This window comes from Xiphophorus hellerii, chromosome 7 (assembly GCF_003331165.1).
Source record: "Xiphophorus hellerii strain 12219 chromosome 7, Xiphophorus_hellerii-4.1, whole genome shotgun sequence".
Lineage (NCBI taxonomy): Eukaryota > Metazoa > Chordata > Actinopteri > Cyprinodontiformes > Poeciliidae > Xiphophorus > Xiphophorus hellerii.
The window spans coordinates 8,667,664-8,683,749 of NC_045678.1; the positions used below are offsets into that span (position 1 = coordinate 8,667,664).

The following is a 16,086-nucleotide window of genomic DNA, read 5'->3' on the forward strand; positions in this document are numbered from 1 at the left end:
GCAGGTGTTGTCTCTTCTTCTCCGCCGCCGGACTGGGAACGGTTGGTTCCTCTTTTCAGCCCCTTTTTATGCCTCTCCTCACCATGTGTGTGTATGGGGAGGTTTGGCCTACGTGACTTTCTGCACGGCTGCTGTGTCTCATGAAAAAGTCCCCCCCCATTTCTCAACCCGCTTGCTGACCACAGTGGAATTTCCCGTCCTTCTCCTTTCTTCCTGTGCTCCTTGGCCATCTGTTCAGAACTGCTTGCGACATTTCCTGTTTTCAGGGCTGTACTGCACATTCGTCTTCTCTATATTCTATAACTCACTTTATCTATTAAAACTCAGTAAACACATTCAACTTGTTGTTAAATTGATTTCAGATGATTATAACTTCATATTCATTGACAATAAATCACATCTTTTCCTTGTTGTTAATCATTAACATAATCATTACATATTTAAATCATTACAGATCATTAATCAGAGATGCTTTGCAAAAAGTTATTGAGTGATTACTTATATTCATGTTATTCAGACTTATTCAACTTAATTAACTTTTAATCAAACTACAGGATTACTTTATTTCTTCCAAGCCATTATGCATCTTTTTCTGCGTGTGCCTGGAAAGATCTCATACCCTTATGCCAGTTTTCTTGACACACTGCACATATTTCAGTTTGCCAAGTTTATCTTCTAAGCCGTTCGTTGCCATTGTGATGTTGCATACACTGGCAGACGTGACAACAAGGACTCTGATACAGATAACGTCTGAATCTGAATCTCTGCTGCTGGGTGTGTCCCTACTTCAGATTTATAAAGTTTCATTCAGCTATCGACCACATTTACACTCCTGTTCCCAGCAGCTTCCCTGGAAAGTGGCACTTAGGAGTGAGATTTCTTTTTAGCGTATCACCAAACGTCTGTATAGAGTCACAGACTAATTGCATCAACATGTTGCATTACAGTAAAAAATTGGCTATACTGATAGCGACTGTTTTTCAGTATGCTTTTGATGTAAGTCTGTCAAACTCTTCAAGAGTAAGCTTTTTAACAAGCCATGGGGGCCAAAAGTGTATATGTTTATGATAAAACTGATAAAAACTGCAATCTGTTTAGTTTAGCACAGCGTCAAGCAGCTGCTGTTTCCCATGTTGGCTCAGAGTCGGAGCTGACTTCAGCTTTGAGTGGCACAGCTCCAGTGTTGTTGTCACTAGTTGCGGCCCTGTAGCTTTTCCCGCTACAGCAAGTCAAAGTGACTGCCATAATGTCTTAATTATTCTGTTGTTTAAAGATTCATTTGTTCTCCTGAAGTGCTTTTAGAGTGGCTGGTGTTTAGATGTAACAGTGCGCTCTTTGCTTGTCTGTGTTCAGGTCCAGGGTGCGTGCTGGAGAAGCAGACAAAACCCTTGCTGCATGGCACCCGCTGTTGGCGAATCCGCATCGGCTCCGTCCAACTTTATCCGCGCCGTCACCTCCTACAAAAACCGCCGTCACCAACAGAGGGTGACCTCCCGTCCCAGAGGCCACCAGACATCACACAGCTCCCTCCCGCTGGCCTGCGAGGAGCAGGACGAGCAGGAGGAGTGGTCCGACCAGCAACTTCCTGACCACCGGAACTCCCATTGGAGGGGTCATCAGTCGGGTTCGCATTTCTCTCTACCCAACTTGGGCTCAACTGGCTCCTACTCCGCCCGGAACCCTCCTGTTCCGGGCTCCAACCTCTACAACCGGGTCTGCTCCCTCCAAAGGAGACCCTCGCTCGTCCCGCCTTTCCGTTTGAACGTGGATTCTCTGATCGGGGCGGAGGAGACGGACGTGGACACGGGACACAAGGTGAATCCCGGCAGCAGCGCCGACCTGTCCGTGGTGTCCGCTTACATCAAATCCACCCTGCCTCTGACGCCCCGGCCGCTATCAGCCCCTCCAGAAGACGTCAGAGCCGCCTTCTCTCCGGACATTCCAGACGGCACCTACAAGTCGGCCACTCTGGGCCGAACGCCAAACAGCTTCTCCCTCGACTGCAGTCCCTCCGCTTTGCTGGGGGCGCATCTCCAAAGCAGCAGTTTGAGCACAAGTGCCGCTCCGTCTTCGAGTGACGTTTCCATCAACCTGTCAGACAGCTGCAGCATCGTTAGCGCTCCAATTGAAGAGGCAGACAGGGTAGAAGAAGAGCAGGAGTTCTACATTTGATAGCCGATCTGAAGCTGAGAGGACTGAATGTGGCCAGTGATGACAGATTTTAGTTCTGAACACAGTTTACACAGCTCCAGTATGCCACCTAGTGTCTAATAGTAAAATTACAGTAGACGAGAGGAACCTGTTTTATTGAATGTAGATAGGAGCACTGTAAATATCAGTCACATATTATTATTATTATTTAGTGGATCAAATAACTGTACAGAAGCTTTATTCATTAAAGTATAATTCCTTCCCTTTGCAGGGTGTAAAATATTTTTATAGCACAGTTGGTTTTATCTACAGTGCTTTGTAAAAGTATTGATGCTTCTTAAAGTGGAAGGAAAAGGATATGGATTTTAAATTTTAAAATCCAGTTATGGCCGCAAGGGAGAGTATGTCAAGTTTTATACTTCCAGAAAGTCAGTCTTTAGATTCAAAATATCTCAGTCAGAAAACACCTTTGATCAAATTTTCCCAAAGATTCCCAACTATATTTAGGGCCAGACTTTGACTAGACCATTCTAACACATAAAATACTTTGATTGAAACCATTCTGGTTGCTGGAAAGTGAAGATCTGTCCTAATCTCAATTTCTTTGCAACTTCGAAGACGTTTCCTTCCAAGATGGCTTCCCGACAACTCTTACCAACTTCCCCATCCATTCCTGCTGAGGAGCTGAAGAGACTTATCCCCGCAGCATAATGCTGTCGCTACCATGTTTCACAGAGTGGATAATGTTCAGAGTTGTGTGCAGTGTTGATTGATCCGTGCACTTTGACTTTAAAAAAAGTTAGATTTTAGACTGGCTGTATTTCTTAGCATGGCTTATAGCAACTTCAAACTGGACTTCTTCCTTTCCTCCCTCCCCTTCGCAGTTCAATGCTACACTGTTTTCACCTGTAACATAAGATTCCACTAAAAATATAATTTTTTGTTGTAATGTGACAAAACATGTAAATGTTCAGAGCACTGTATCTCTTCAGTGTGCAAACACCCAATGACACATCTGGTTTGGAGAAAATGATAATAAATAAACACAAACGTAAAACAGTTACTGTCTTAGGTTTGCTGTGTGCAGCTTATTGTTTTCTGTTGGGGTGTTTTTCATGCAAAAAGACCATTTTTTAAATTTTCCTTTCCTACATCCTGAACATCTTCTAAAGCAAATATGTAAATATGGAGAGAAATTCAAGAAGAGAAGAAGCTCAGCGTAACTTTTTGTTGGAGCATGTCAGCATAAAAACCCAAATATATTATCTGTTTATTTTCTACTCTCTTCATCATAAGTCATAATAATGCTCATCTGATAAGATGAGTAGACACTTATGAAGCTAGTTTGGTTTAAATTGATTTAACTTTGCTCTAGATAAGCACACTTTAAATATATAAAACATGAGCCCATCTTTAAACATCACGTTTCCGTAGGTAGCGTTACAGATGCTGGGTTGTTAAAGAGACTGAAATCCCTCCTGTGGAAATGTTTTTCAGTGAGTTATGTCAGTTTCTGATTTCTGCATTATTATAAATCTCATCATTCTTTGAAATAGTTCAATTATACATAACAAGAAACCATAAAAAGCCTTAGTTACATAAACGTTTTGTTGTGGTTATTCTACTTGCGTGTTTCATAATAAAATAGCTCTCAGAGACAATCAGTCAGTGAGATAAATTATTGGTTTAGGGGTCAATCCAAGGAAAATACCATTTTTTAACTGAGACCGTGGTGGTTTTTAGAGGCTGTTTGTATTCACTCTATGCATAAAATTAATTTGTGTTGATCCACTTAAGGAAGGGTTCAAATCTGGCTTAATTGTTTCTCAAATTATGTTATAAGAAACAACTTTCAGATGTTTCTCATTACTCTCTCTTGCTCTTTCCTGATTATGTGTTGCCATCTAAGTTTGCCCATTTGTAGTTTAGTTTTGAACTAAATGTTAATATGTAGAGATCTAATTTAGTTATTAGTGTGTGTGTGTATAGAAAAGGCTGGGTGTTCTGAAATAATAGGTCTATATTTCTGTGGTGCTTGAGAAAGATTAATCCATATCCACTGGAAAACAAAAATAAAACATCTTTAAGCCCCTCAACCCCCTATCGAACCTTACGGAGGGCGCAGTACAATGCTGCTCTCTAGTGTCTCACTTTGTGCTTTCTTCAAAACGTTTAATAACTTCTACCAGGAATATATGCCTCTTACCCCATCTCTGAGTTAAACATTACTCTCCTAAAGTTCTTCATGATTTATGGAAGTGTGTTTGTGTGTGCCGTGATGTGTTGGAAACTTCTCTGCTCAGCATGATCACTAAAACATGTGTGTGTGTGTGTGTGCGTTTGTTTGTAATCCCTTGTGGGAACTGTTTTCCTGACACATACGACGCTGTGGGGACCCACTGCTTCCTGTGGGGACCGAGGCGTGGTCACCACAGGGGAGACGTTGTTTTTGGGTCGGGGGTCAGATTTAAGACTAAGGTGTGAATTGAGTTTTGATTAGGGTTAGGATAAGGTTTAGGCTGTAGAAATGAATGGAAGTCAATGGGAAGTCCCCACAAATATAGCCACGCAAACATGTGTGTGTGTATATACTGTATGTATATATGCACACGTGTGTGGATATGTGAGAGACCGAATTTATTAGTCAGAATACACTTGCTTTTACTGTTTATGTGTATTATAGTTCACAGGTACCCCACACAGTTGTTTGTATATTATAATAAGTTCATTCTTCATTGTAGTTTGTTCATTCTTTCAAAACTTGGCTTTGTGTCTGTCTCCTGCTTTGATCTTTGGTACTCATATTTCCTATATGTCATTGAATGCGACTGTTTACGTGTGTTCAAAATAACTCAGATTCATCTCATAGTGCAGCAAACAGAGCCATGGTGCAGCTTGCGTTAAGCTGCACTAGGAAGTACGGCTGCAAGGTAACAGTGAAAAAATACTTTTTTGTTTTTAGTTATGAATCTATAAATGGACCTGTGTGGTTAATAATATTCTTGTGCATGGTGGTAACTTGCTCCTTTTGTGCATTAATAGAGAGGTAGGTAGGCAGATTTTAAAACCATGAGTTTAAAATGTTATAAAATTTTTAAAAAATTAAATAAAACTTCAAAAGCCACAACAACCAAAGTTTGTTGCATTTTGAGTTGATTTAGTACAAGAAATCTTGGAGGATTTTTTTTTTTATTAAAAAAGGTGTTCATGTGTGAAGGATTTACGTAAGAGATCCAGATGTGGTTGTAGATGTTAAACCAACCCCAATAATCAATTTTTCTGAATGTTTTTAATTAAATATTGATCAATTATTTCTACTAAAGCGGGATTTTCTTTTGCTATTTTCTTTTACCGTACAGAGGCTAGTACTAGTTTCAGATATTTTTCAGACTTGTCTTTTTCTCAGAATTAAATTCCTGCCTGAAGGTGAGCGTCTTAATCAGTAGGTGGGGCTGTAGAGTCACAGACCTGGAGCAGCCTTTCCAGACCACTACTCTGATTTTACAAACATGCCACAAATGTTGCACCTCAAATTTTTTTGACTCATTTCTCCACTTCTTTCTATTCTATTTAAACTGTTTTTTCTTTCTTTTTTTTTTGCTCTTCTGCATTTAGGCCCATGCTAGAGCCTCTGTGAGCTGATCCCAACATGGGTCCATTATCACTCTCTCTCTTTTTATTTATTTATTTATTTATGTTTTTGCAGATTGCTCTGGAAGCCGTGGCCTTGTGGCAGCCTGTCACGACGACACACACTCTGTAATCCTTCAGCGCCTCGTCGATCCCTGGAGCCTGAAGGGAAGTAGGGCACTGGAGGTGAAGCAGGATGAGTCAGGAAAACTGTGTCCTCCATGTGGATGACATGAGCATGACCTTTTCTTCTTTACAATGTCTTTTTTTTATATATATATTTGTCCTTTTACTGTGGCTTCTCAATTTCTCCATCAAAGTCCTCAAATTCCTGCTTTTGGCGTTGGAGCTTTTGAGGTTTTGAAGAATGCGGCGGCCCTGCTTAATGAAGCCCCCGCGCCACGGCTTCTCTCTAATTAGTCGACTCCAGTAATGGCCGGAATCTGCCGTCAAACAAAGCAGCTGAATACCTGATGGCTACCAATCATGCTCTCTTCTTCTTCATGGGAAAAATACCAGGAACTTTTATTTCGTTGACTGTCACGGCCCCAATTAGGAGGGATGGCTCAGCGTGGGGGGGGGGTAATACTCCAGAGTGGATGGATTTTAGGGTAAATAAAGGGCATGCAACAAACAACATCTCACATTTCTTTGTTGACTTTTTTTTTAAAGATAAATGAAATTTTAACTAATCTGATTTTCCTGTTATTGTAAAATCACCACATTAAAGGGATTAGCTCGGTGATGACAAAGGCAAACATATATTTGTCGGTCTCAAAAAAACTTGGACTTGTTTCTCACTTGTTTTTATACTTAGAATAGAATAGAAATACCAATAACTGCGCCAAAGTGGGGAAATTCAGGTGTCACAGCAGCAAATTAAGGTAAGTAACATCCGTGTTCAAGCAAAGGTTAAAAATGTATAAAAATAAGACTAAAAGACTGTACAGTAAGGACACATTTACAACGCAAGAAAAAAAATGGCAACACTTTATTTGACAGGGCGTGCATAAGACTGACATGACGCTGTTATAAACATGACATTAAACCTGTTATGAACATGAAGGAGTCTTCATGAATGTCTATGACCGTTGTCATGAAGTATCATTCAGTAAATAATGACACTTTTAAGGCAAAGTTGTTCTAAAAGTTGCACTGAAAGTCCATTAATAGTGCCAACTTTGCATTAAAGAGTCATTCTTTACAAAATAATACAAAGTTGGCGCTTGTAGAGGACTTCTAATGCAACTTTAAAAGTGAATAATGACAATTATTTACTGAATGACATTTCATGACAACAGCCATAAATATTCATAAAGACTCGTTCATGTTCATGACAGATGTTGTGTCATGTTTATGGCAGTGTCATGTCAGTCTTATGCACACGCTGTCAAATAAAGTGTTACCAAAAAAAATAACACTGTGCAGATATTTAAAAAAAAGAACATGCTTAAATTGAAAATAACGTGCAACTGAGTAGGTAAAAAAAATGTACAAAAAAAATGTACAAATGTAAAACAAAAAACAGTGGATTACAAGTGAGAGAAGTGCAAATATCAGCAGAGATTTGGAGTATGATGAGAGCAGTGATAGTGGTGGAGTCTAACAGCTGTTGCTGCGGTAACGCTCCTTTACACGCCTTCTAGGATGCATCAGTCCGCCATTGAAGGAGCTCTCCAGCTCAGCAGCATCTTTATCACTAACAGTGATTTTAGTTGGTCAGATTTATTGCTTACCACCATCTGTTTGGATCACTGTAACTTTTTTTTTTTCTCATTTTTTTAAAGCACTTTGATTATTTTTGTTTAATAATGTTCCAGACTAGTAGCTGTTTTTAATTATATTCCCCCAAAGTTGCTACAAATGTGGACAAAGGATAGCACAACTCTGATTATTACCTTCATAATAAGAACCTAAATTAATTTGGCAGTATTTACTTTTCACAGTTACTCAATGAAAATACAAATCCACAGAAAAATGTCATAGGATAAAGATTATATTTATGAAAATATTCATTGAAAAAAAAAAGAAAGAACGATCCCATTTATTCTAAAGAAACTTTAACGTTAAGTTAATCCTTTTCTTGCTACGGCTCACTGAGAGTTTGCTGGCTTTTCAATAGAGAGAACCCATTTGAATACATTAAATGCATATAAAATACACACACCAATATATTGTTTGATGTTTAGTTTGCGAATAGTGGTTAACTTTGTGACAGAGATTAACAATTAGCGGCCTGTTGTGTTTGGGAACTTGGAATTTCGTCGTTCCTAGTAGGAAAAATCCATTGGTATAGCCAGTGGGGATTCTTACTTACAACGTTGGATTGTTCTCCCTCCAACTCTGACCTCAAAACCATAAAATGAATAGAAATGTGCTTCAACAACACCAGAGTGGTTTCCCCACTCGCAAGTGGCGCGTGGTTAAGCTAGGTGTGGCATCCCCAGACCTCAGTCCTGAGACACTTGTAGTTATTCTAGCCAGGTTACGGTTTCGGTGTTATAGCGCTGTTGATATCCATTCACTTTCCGTGAAAACAGAGGACCCAGTAATAGCAGCTGTTCGTGTTTCTCTAATGTATTCCAAATCAGAGCTCTGTAACACTCTTTCCTGATGAATGACGTGCCGTTATAAATCAGTTGTTGGAGCAGCAAAATGCCCTTGAAGAATGAATCCACATTCCACTGTGTGATGCCAATTAAAAACGCTGACGCAGAGGTCTGGTGCTTCAGGAGAAATGCCTTTTGATCATCACAACAAAAGGCCAGATCACTTGAGCAACACAATGGATGTCTCAGTCGCTGTGACCTTTCAGAAAAGAAGCGTAGCGGTTCTTGACTACATCTTGAAGAGGTCTCATCGCTGTGAAATACTGCACACATGCAATGTCCAGTTGAGGTAGTATTTGATGAGATGAGGCAGAGAGAGAAAATGCTACTTGCTAGAATATGCTTCTACTATACTTCAAGCAAGAATGGAAACATCACGATGTAACTGATGTGAAAAACGCCAAAGGGTAACATTTGTCACAAACGAATGAACAAGGTTAGTTCAATGTTGGCAGCCAACGTTCTACGATGTTTTCTGACGGCCACAATGAAAACTAACTCCAAAGTTAGCTGGAAACTTGAGCCAACATCCCTCAAACAATGTGTGAAAGTAAATATAAATTTATAAGCGAAGTGACACATGGTGCAGCTGTAAAACTGCAGCCCGTTACAGAGAATTAGCTCTCGGCGCCCGTGGTATCCTTAGCTCAGGACTTTTGCTGCATTTCTTTCTCACATCTTCTATCCGTTTCTGGTCTCATAATTGTGAATAAAAGCCATTAGTGGTGCAAACTTAATAAAAAAAGAATAAATAGAAAGTTTAACCTTTTGCCAACACGTTAGCTGCATTTTCCACTAACTAGTAAGAAGTTACTGAAAAGCTAAGTTTAACCTTTAGCCAACATTGAATATTCATGGAAAAGTTAGCTGTGAAATTTAGCCAACTTCAAATTAAAGGTTAAATGGGTTCCCCAATAAATGGCTAAAGGTTACTGAAAAGTTACTGTAATCTTCAGTGAATGTTTTCTAAATACCGTCAAATTGTTATTTAAATGTTATCCCAAACCTTTAGCTAATGTTGTCTAAATCCTGCACAAAGGTTTGCTATTCTAAACGCTACTTCTAACATCTGGTTAGCATTCTCTGAACACTAGCCAAAGCTTACCTAAACATTAGTTGAAACCTTTATCCAATGTTCTCCAATAGCTGCTCTGGCTAAAGGTTAAAGCTAACCACTGTTCCCTGAACACTGATTAAGGGTAATTAAACGTTGGCAGTAACCTTTACACAATGTTCTCCAAACACTGATAAGACACTATTTAAAAGTTAGCCGTTAATCTTTGGTGTGCTTAAAAGTTAACCGTAATTATAGAAAATGCTACCAATGGGAAATTAGTGTAAGGCTGCGTTGATATTGATCCATGTGACTGTGTCCCTACTCATCAGATACACTTAATTTAACTAACACAACATGCAACTTAAAAATTGTTGCCAATTGCAATAAAAATGAGGCAAAAGCTTAAGGAAAAAATGCAAAAATGTGTGAAAGATATGTTTAATTTTCAAACTTGATTCAAAATAAAGATCAGAAAATGCAATTACAAAAATGTCCCAATTTGCATAAAATTGATCCTTTCGGAATGTGTTTACTGATGAAGCTGAATGGGAAAATGTCTTTCTTTCTCAATGGAATATGCATGCCAGCTATATTGCACACACACACACACAAACCCCCCCCCCCCCCCCCCCCCCCCCACACACACACACACACACACACACACACACGCCCACACATTATCAGGAGTGTTCTCTCCCCTCTGCCCAGCTTGGGATTTGCTGGTCAGTGACATGCCTCCCTCCGCCTGGCTCTTTATAGCCCCTGAGGAGGCAGGAATACCGGACGATTGGTACGGACATCGCCGACAGCAACCGCAAACAAGAAAGTTTTCCCTTTAAACACCGTCTCATGACCGTTTCAGAGAGACTGGCTCTCCGGGCGGACTGAGCCGGAGGCTGATAACCCTCCGAGGCGGTGACTCGGTGACAAGGAGAACTGGGGGACGGAGCAGAAAACCGGCTGCAGAGCCTGAACCGCTGCTGTCTTACCTGTCCACAGGTAAAGTTTTATTCATCTACCAAATTAACTTCAGCTATCAACTCATCCAAGAGTGTTATAAAGTCTTCTAGAAACAGAAACTTGAAGAATTTCAAATACCTTTTTCTCCCACTGATTTGATTTTTAATGATGCAGAGATGGACAAAAGAGTGCCTCAATATTCAGAAAATTAGCATATGCAAATATTACAGGAACGTGTGTTGACAATGTCTGTATGCACATGTAAGATGATGCTTCAAGTCAAGTTTATTTGTGTAGCACATTTCAGCCATAATGTAGTTCAAAGTGCTTTATGTCACAAAAACTTAATACAGTAACCAGTTATGACACGAGCAATAAACATGACATTTTGTCATATACATCAAATATGCTGATCAAAGTCCCATTGATTATGGTTCAAAAGCAACTCCAAACAGGAAGGGATCCTTGATTTAAAAGGAACTCAGGGTTTCGGCTGTTTTGCAGTTTTCCGGACGTTTGTTCCAGATTTGTGGTGTGTAGAAGTTGAATGCTGCCTCTTCATGTTTGGTTCTGGTTCTCCTGACGCAGAGCAGAACCAGGACCAGAACACAATGTGGATCAATGTTTCACTTACTCCTAATCAAAAGCAACTCCAAACAGGTGGGGCTTCTTTATGTTGTAACTTCAAGTTGGTTAATAAAGTTGGTCACATTATTTGTTGCACATAAGATGCCAGGACGGACGGATGGATGGATAGAAGATGCCAGTTCGGGTCTCTGACTGGCTCTCCTGTGAATGTCTGACCTTTCTGACCCCAGCTGATACCTTTATCACCCCTAATCTTACAGCTCTGATTGTCGGACCACTGAGTTGAGCCCTGTGGACTCTTCCTCCAGCTGAGGACATGCGTCGTCTGCCCCTGGCCTCCGTCTTCGTGTTCCTCTGGCTGGCCGAGAGGAGCCACTGCACCGGCAGCTTTCAGGACAGCATGCGGGAGCTCCACAACCGCTTCGCCGTCAGCCTCTACCAGACGCTCACCGAGACGGAGAACCGCTCCAACCTGATCGCGTCCCCAGCGAGCGTGTCCCTGTCCCTGGCCCTGCTGCAGCTCGGCGCCAGGGGCAACACCCGGGCTCAGCTGGAGGGAACGCTGGGATACAACGTGAACGGTATCTAGGCTTCGTGGAAAAGGGGGGGCGACAAAAAAAAAAAAAGTGGGCGTCGGACTCGCGTTAGCAGCTCATTTTGCTGTGGGAAGTGGAGCTGGAGAGGGTTTTTATCGGTGGCGCTCAGCGCTGTTGGTACCAGGTGGCGTGGAGCGGTTCTGCTGCTGCCGGCTGGCCCCCGCAGAGCACAGTGGTGTCTGGAGCCGTAATACCGGGCTCCACACCAGCTCTAATCTCATTAACCACTCCTGCAGCTTGGCCTCAGGAGACGGGTCAGGAGGCCGAAGTGTTTCCTTACCTATAAATGTGACTGATGAGAATCTTTCTCTCTTTTTCTTTTTTCCTCCCAAGGATATTAGCTCGCAGGTTAGCTAGCGGTGAGATCCAAGGAGGTCGATTTAAAGGGGCCACAAAAAAAAATTAGAAACTGACAAAATTGTGAAAAAAAGTTTTCAAACTTTTTTTTTTGTTTTTAGTTTTAAATTTTTATTTTACATTTTTTCAGTTCAATTCAAATTGAAATTCAAAACTACTTTATTGATCCCAAAAGGAAATTAAAGATGAATTCTTTTGGCAAGAGCCATTTTTAACAATTATGAAGGTGACAATCTCCATAAATAAACAAAACAAACAAAAAAAAACACAAGTCACTGTAAAGTCTAAGCCAAAAACAGATAAGGTTATTTACTAGAGGACAAAATTAATGTATACTTCAGACAAAAAAGAAAATATTCTACAACAAGCTTCTAATAATGGAGAGGAGATGGTCTTTGCATTATTTTAAGTTGAAATGCTCTTACCTTCTCAGCTTCAAACAACCTGCAGACTGCAGCACTTTTCGGCCTGAGTGCTATTAGTTTGGTGGAATCCTTATGGGATGTGTAGGGAAATAAGTCAATTTGCTGCTGCAGCTTGAATGTCAAGTGGCTTACTTAGGCCTTAAAATATATTTTCTCACAGAGAATGAAGTGTATTTCAGTAACAATAACAGTAATAACTGCTTTTGAACAAAACAAAAAGAGGCAAAAATAAAATCCAACCTCTGCACCATCTCATATGGCTGTTTCTCCCTGCAGATGCTCAGGTGCGAGACTTCCTGTTGCGCGCCCAGGGCGACGTGAGCAACAGCAGCCAAGCGGTGTGGCTGCAGCAGACCTGCACGCTGTTCGTCCAGAGCGGAGTCCGACTCCTGGCCGAGTTCACGCAGCAGGCCGCCGCCTGGGTCGACACCAGCGTGGTGCGAGCCAACTTCAGCCAACCGGGTCACGCCCGCAGCCATTCAGAGCCAACGGGACACGGCCACGGTAAGTAAGCCCTGACGGCAGCAACGCTTAACGTTTGACGTTAATTACAATAACCCGGAGGTTGAGAGTTGCTCTGAGACGATTCTCCGCTTGTTTTCCGGAACTGCCAGTTTGTGGTTGTAAAGTGATCACGAGACACTAAACACAAATCACAGACACAATCAGAAATGGGATTTTCTTCAGAGTTGGAAGCAGCATCATTCACCACAGATCTTTAACACTGCAACCAGCTGCTATGCTGACTAAGCAGAGTAGAAGAAGAGCAGCAGACAAGCTGCTCCATTTAGCACTTGTCTTGCTTGAACGTCATCTAAGGGAAGTGAAATCTGCTGATAAAACTACTAAGCTGTCAACACCGGTAGGCATTTCAGCTCTTTGGAGACCTGTTATTGCAGAGTCATGCAAACCAGTCCTTCCTCCTCACACACAAACACAGCAGGATTGGATTTGTGCCCCGTCTTAAATATTGGAACTACAATAAGAAAAGCTCCACCGTTTCTCGAGCCTTCCTGTTTCAATCAAACTCATGCCGACGAAACAAGGAATAAACCGTTTTGTTTTCTTTAGACGGGTCGGGGTCTCTCCAGTCAGGAAGCAGCAGCGGGGAGCTGTCCGGCTCCGGCGAAGCCCAGGCAGAAGCCCTTTGGTGGGGACAACGGCCGCAGGTGGCTCTGGTCAACACGGTGGCGTTCAGGGGCGTCTGGCAGAAGCAGTTCATGTTCGGCAGCACCCAGAACCTGCCCTTCATCCTGTCTGACGGGAGCGCCATCAAGGTGCCCATGATGTACCAGGCTGGAGAGGTCAGCTTTGGTAAGGGCACATCCTCCCTTATTGGCTGTACGTCAATAGTAAAATGTTGATGGAAAGTGGCCTGGTTTCAAGTTTTGTCTACTTGCCAGATAGTGACCACCAGACGTGGGTACGGTAGCCAAAAATGTTAGGAGTAGCACTGCTTCACATATGTTTACTCAAGTAAAAGTAAAAAGCAACAATACAAGAAATTACTCAAGAGTTAAAAAAAGAGGTATTTGGTAAAGTCTGTTTAGTTCCTGAATAACTGATCAATTATTTCATATTTAAAAACTATATCATCAAACGGACCTAAATATGTAGTTATGTGGAAATGTTGGTATTTTAAGGACCAAAATGACAATAAGTCAGATGAATAACATAATTATAAAATAAAATATTTACAAATCAGTTTATTTCAGTATAAAAGTTGACACTTTAACAAACCTGCAGGTGTGTGTCTTTCTGGTGAATGTTTGTGTTGAAACAAGCTTGTTCTTCATTCAGTCACTCAAAGTGGGTTGAATGTCCAGAAATTTTAGTCGCGTAGAGTAACGATACTTCCTAGTAAAATTAGTACAGCGTAGTAAAACTTCCCCTAAAAATACATATTTTCAAACATTCCTTTACTGGTTTTGTTAACTAATGTTCACCAATGAACTAAACCTCTGAGGTCTTCACAGAACAGCTGCAGTTATACTGACACAGGTGCTCTTGATTGGCCACTGAAAACGATGTACTACATTGTATTTGGTCTAACCACTAAAATCCCACTAATAAGTTTATGGGTGTAATGTAACAAAGTCTGAAGAAGCTCCTTGTTTTGGGGATTTTCTCCTTCAGGTCAGTTCAGGACAGCATCGGACCAGCGCTACACTGTGCTGGAGCTGCCGTACCTGGGCCGCGCCCTGAGCCTGCTGGTGGTCCTGCCCAGCGAGAGGAAGAGCCCGCTGTCTTCCCTGGAGTCCCAGCTCACCGCCCGCCAGCTGGCCTCCTGGGAGTCCGGCCTGCGGCGGACCAAGATGGACATCTTCCTGCCCAGGTGAAATCCCTCGTTCTGAGGTTACAAGTAGAACCCAGGTCAGACTGTACATGATGCGTTTTATTTTAATTTGATTTTATTTTCCAGATTCAGAATGCAGAACAAGTTCAGCCTGAGGTCAGTGCTTCCTGCTCTGGGCGTCAGTGACGCCTTTAACCCGACGGCAGCCGACTTCACGGGGATATCAGGTCAGTCGACCGATTAATCGTGCGGTTTTAACAGAAAGCCGCTTCCGCAAGCGCCGCTGATGTTCGCTGCTGCGTTTCATCTCCTGCAGTGGAAGAGGGTCTTTATGTGTCCGACGCTGTCCATGAAGTCAGAATAGAAGTTACAGAGGATGGGACGAAGGCAGCTGCCGCAACAGGTCAGTAGCGTCATGTCTTGCTGCTAAGTACCGGAGTCAATATGGCGGATGGAGGTTTAACGGTTAGTTTTTATCATTCCAGCTATGGTGCTACTCAAACGGTCGCGCGCTCCTGTTTTCAAGGCGGACCGGCCATTTTTATTTCTGCTTCGCCAGGTGAACACAGGTATCGACACTGAATACTCTGCCTCCATAAAACACAAGTAGCTCCTTCCATTCCTCGTTTCAGGCTCCACTGATTCACATTTTCAAAGGGTTGCTGTCGCAATTTCTAGTAGCCAAACTCATAAATTGTGTTCCAACAATGATATTCAACAATGAGTAAAAATGTGGAAACAAATTGAACTCTTACAGAAAGGCGGAAAATGTAATGGTTTCCATTCAGAGACTTTGGATTCATAATGGAACAGAAAGATTATGAAGTTGCGGTATTTTAAAAAAATATATATATTTGGCGACCTCTAGTGGATGGAAGTTAAAAATCAGTTTGTCTAATAATAAAACACTGGGAAAACTTAAGTATTTTTGTTCTACTTTCCAGTGCAAATATCTTAATACACCTGAAATACGACAAAACTAACTTACGAGTAACTTTTCAGCAAGATATAGGTGCTTGTTTTAAGTAAAATATTCCTTAATATTGATATTTCACTTATGACAAGACATTTTTACCCAGATTGTTAAAATCTGGGTAAACCAAAAATAGACCAAAAATTCTTAAGATTTTTGTTTTTGCAGTGAATCAGACTTTCTTTTTTTGGGCAAAACATTTGTGTTTTTCATTTCAGGTTCCATCCTGTTTATGGGCAGAATAATGAACCCAGCAGACCAAGTAATGTAACCCTCCTCTACGCCTCCACCCCCAAATCGCACCAATCTATGCCAACCAGTTTCACCCTCGGTATTTATTTATGGACCAAACGGAAGATACAAGGACACTTCAGGAAGAGGGATGTTATTTTTGTAAATACCTGTAAATAAAATTTTAATATGTTTTTACACGGTGGGTGTATT

At 41.4% G+C, this 16,086-nt stretch overlaps 2 protein-coding genes across 2 annotated transcripts in view; both read left to right on the top strand.

Moving 5' to 3' along the window:
- The window catches only part of fam124a (family with sequence similarity 124 member A), a 48,197-nt gene extending 44,983 nt beyond the window's left edge, over window positions 1-3,214 (top strand). The window contains exon 4 of the mRNA XM_032568136.1: window positions 1,354-3,214. Within this exon, the coding sequence (XP_032424027.1) occupies window positions 1,354-2,172 (819 nt within the window). The 3' untranslated portion in view covers window positions 2,173-3,214. The remainder of the gene's footprint in view (window positions 1-1,353) is intronic.
- A 6,874-nt stretch (window positions 3,215-10,088) lies between these two features.
- Window positions 10,089-16,071, top strand: serpine3 (serpin peptidase inhibitor, clade E (nexin, plasminogen activator inhibitor type 1), member 3). Its single transcript, XM_032567967.1, has 10 exons — window positions 10,089-10,237; window positions 10,310-10,446; window positions 11,256-11,576; window positions 12,650-12,877; window positions 13,445-13,687; window positions 14,510-14,708; window positions 14,796-14,896; window positions 14,986-15,072; window positions 15,155-15,238; window positions 15,861-16,071. The coding sequence occupies exons 3-10, from the start codon at window positions 11,312-11,314 to the stop codon at window positions 15,911-15,913; spliced, it is 1,260 nt and encodes a 419-aa protein (XP_032423858.1). The 5' UTR covers window positions 10,089-10,237; window positions 10,310-10,446; window positions 11,256-11,311; the 3' UTR covers window positions 15,914-16,071.
- Window positions 16,072-16,086: the final 15 nt, after the last annotated feature.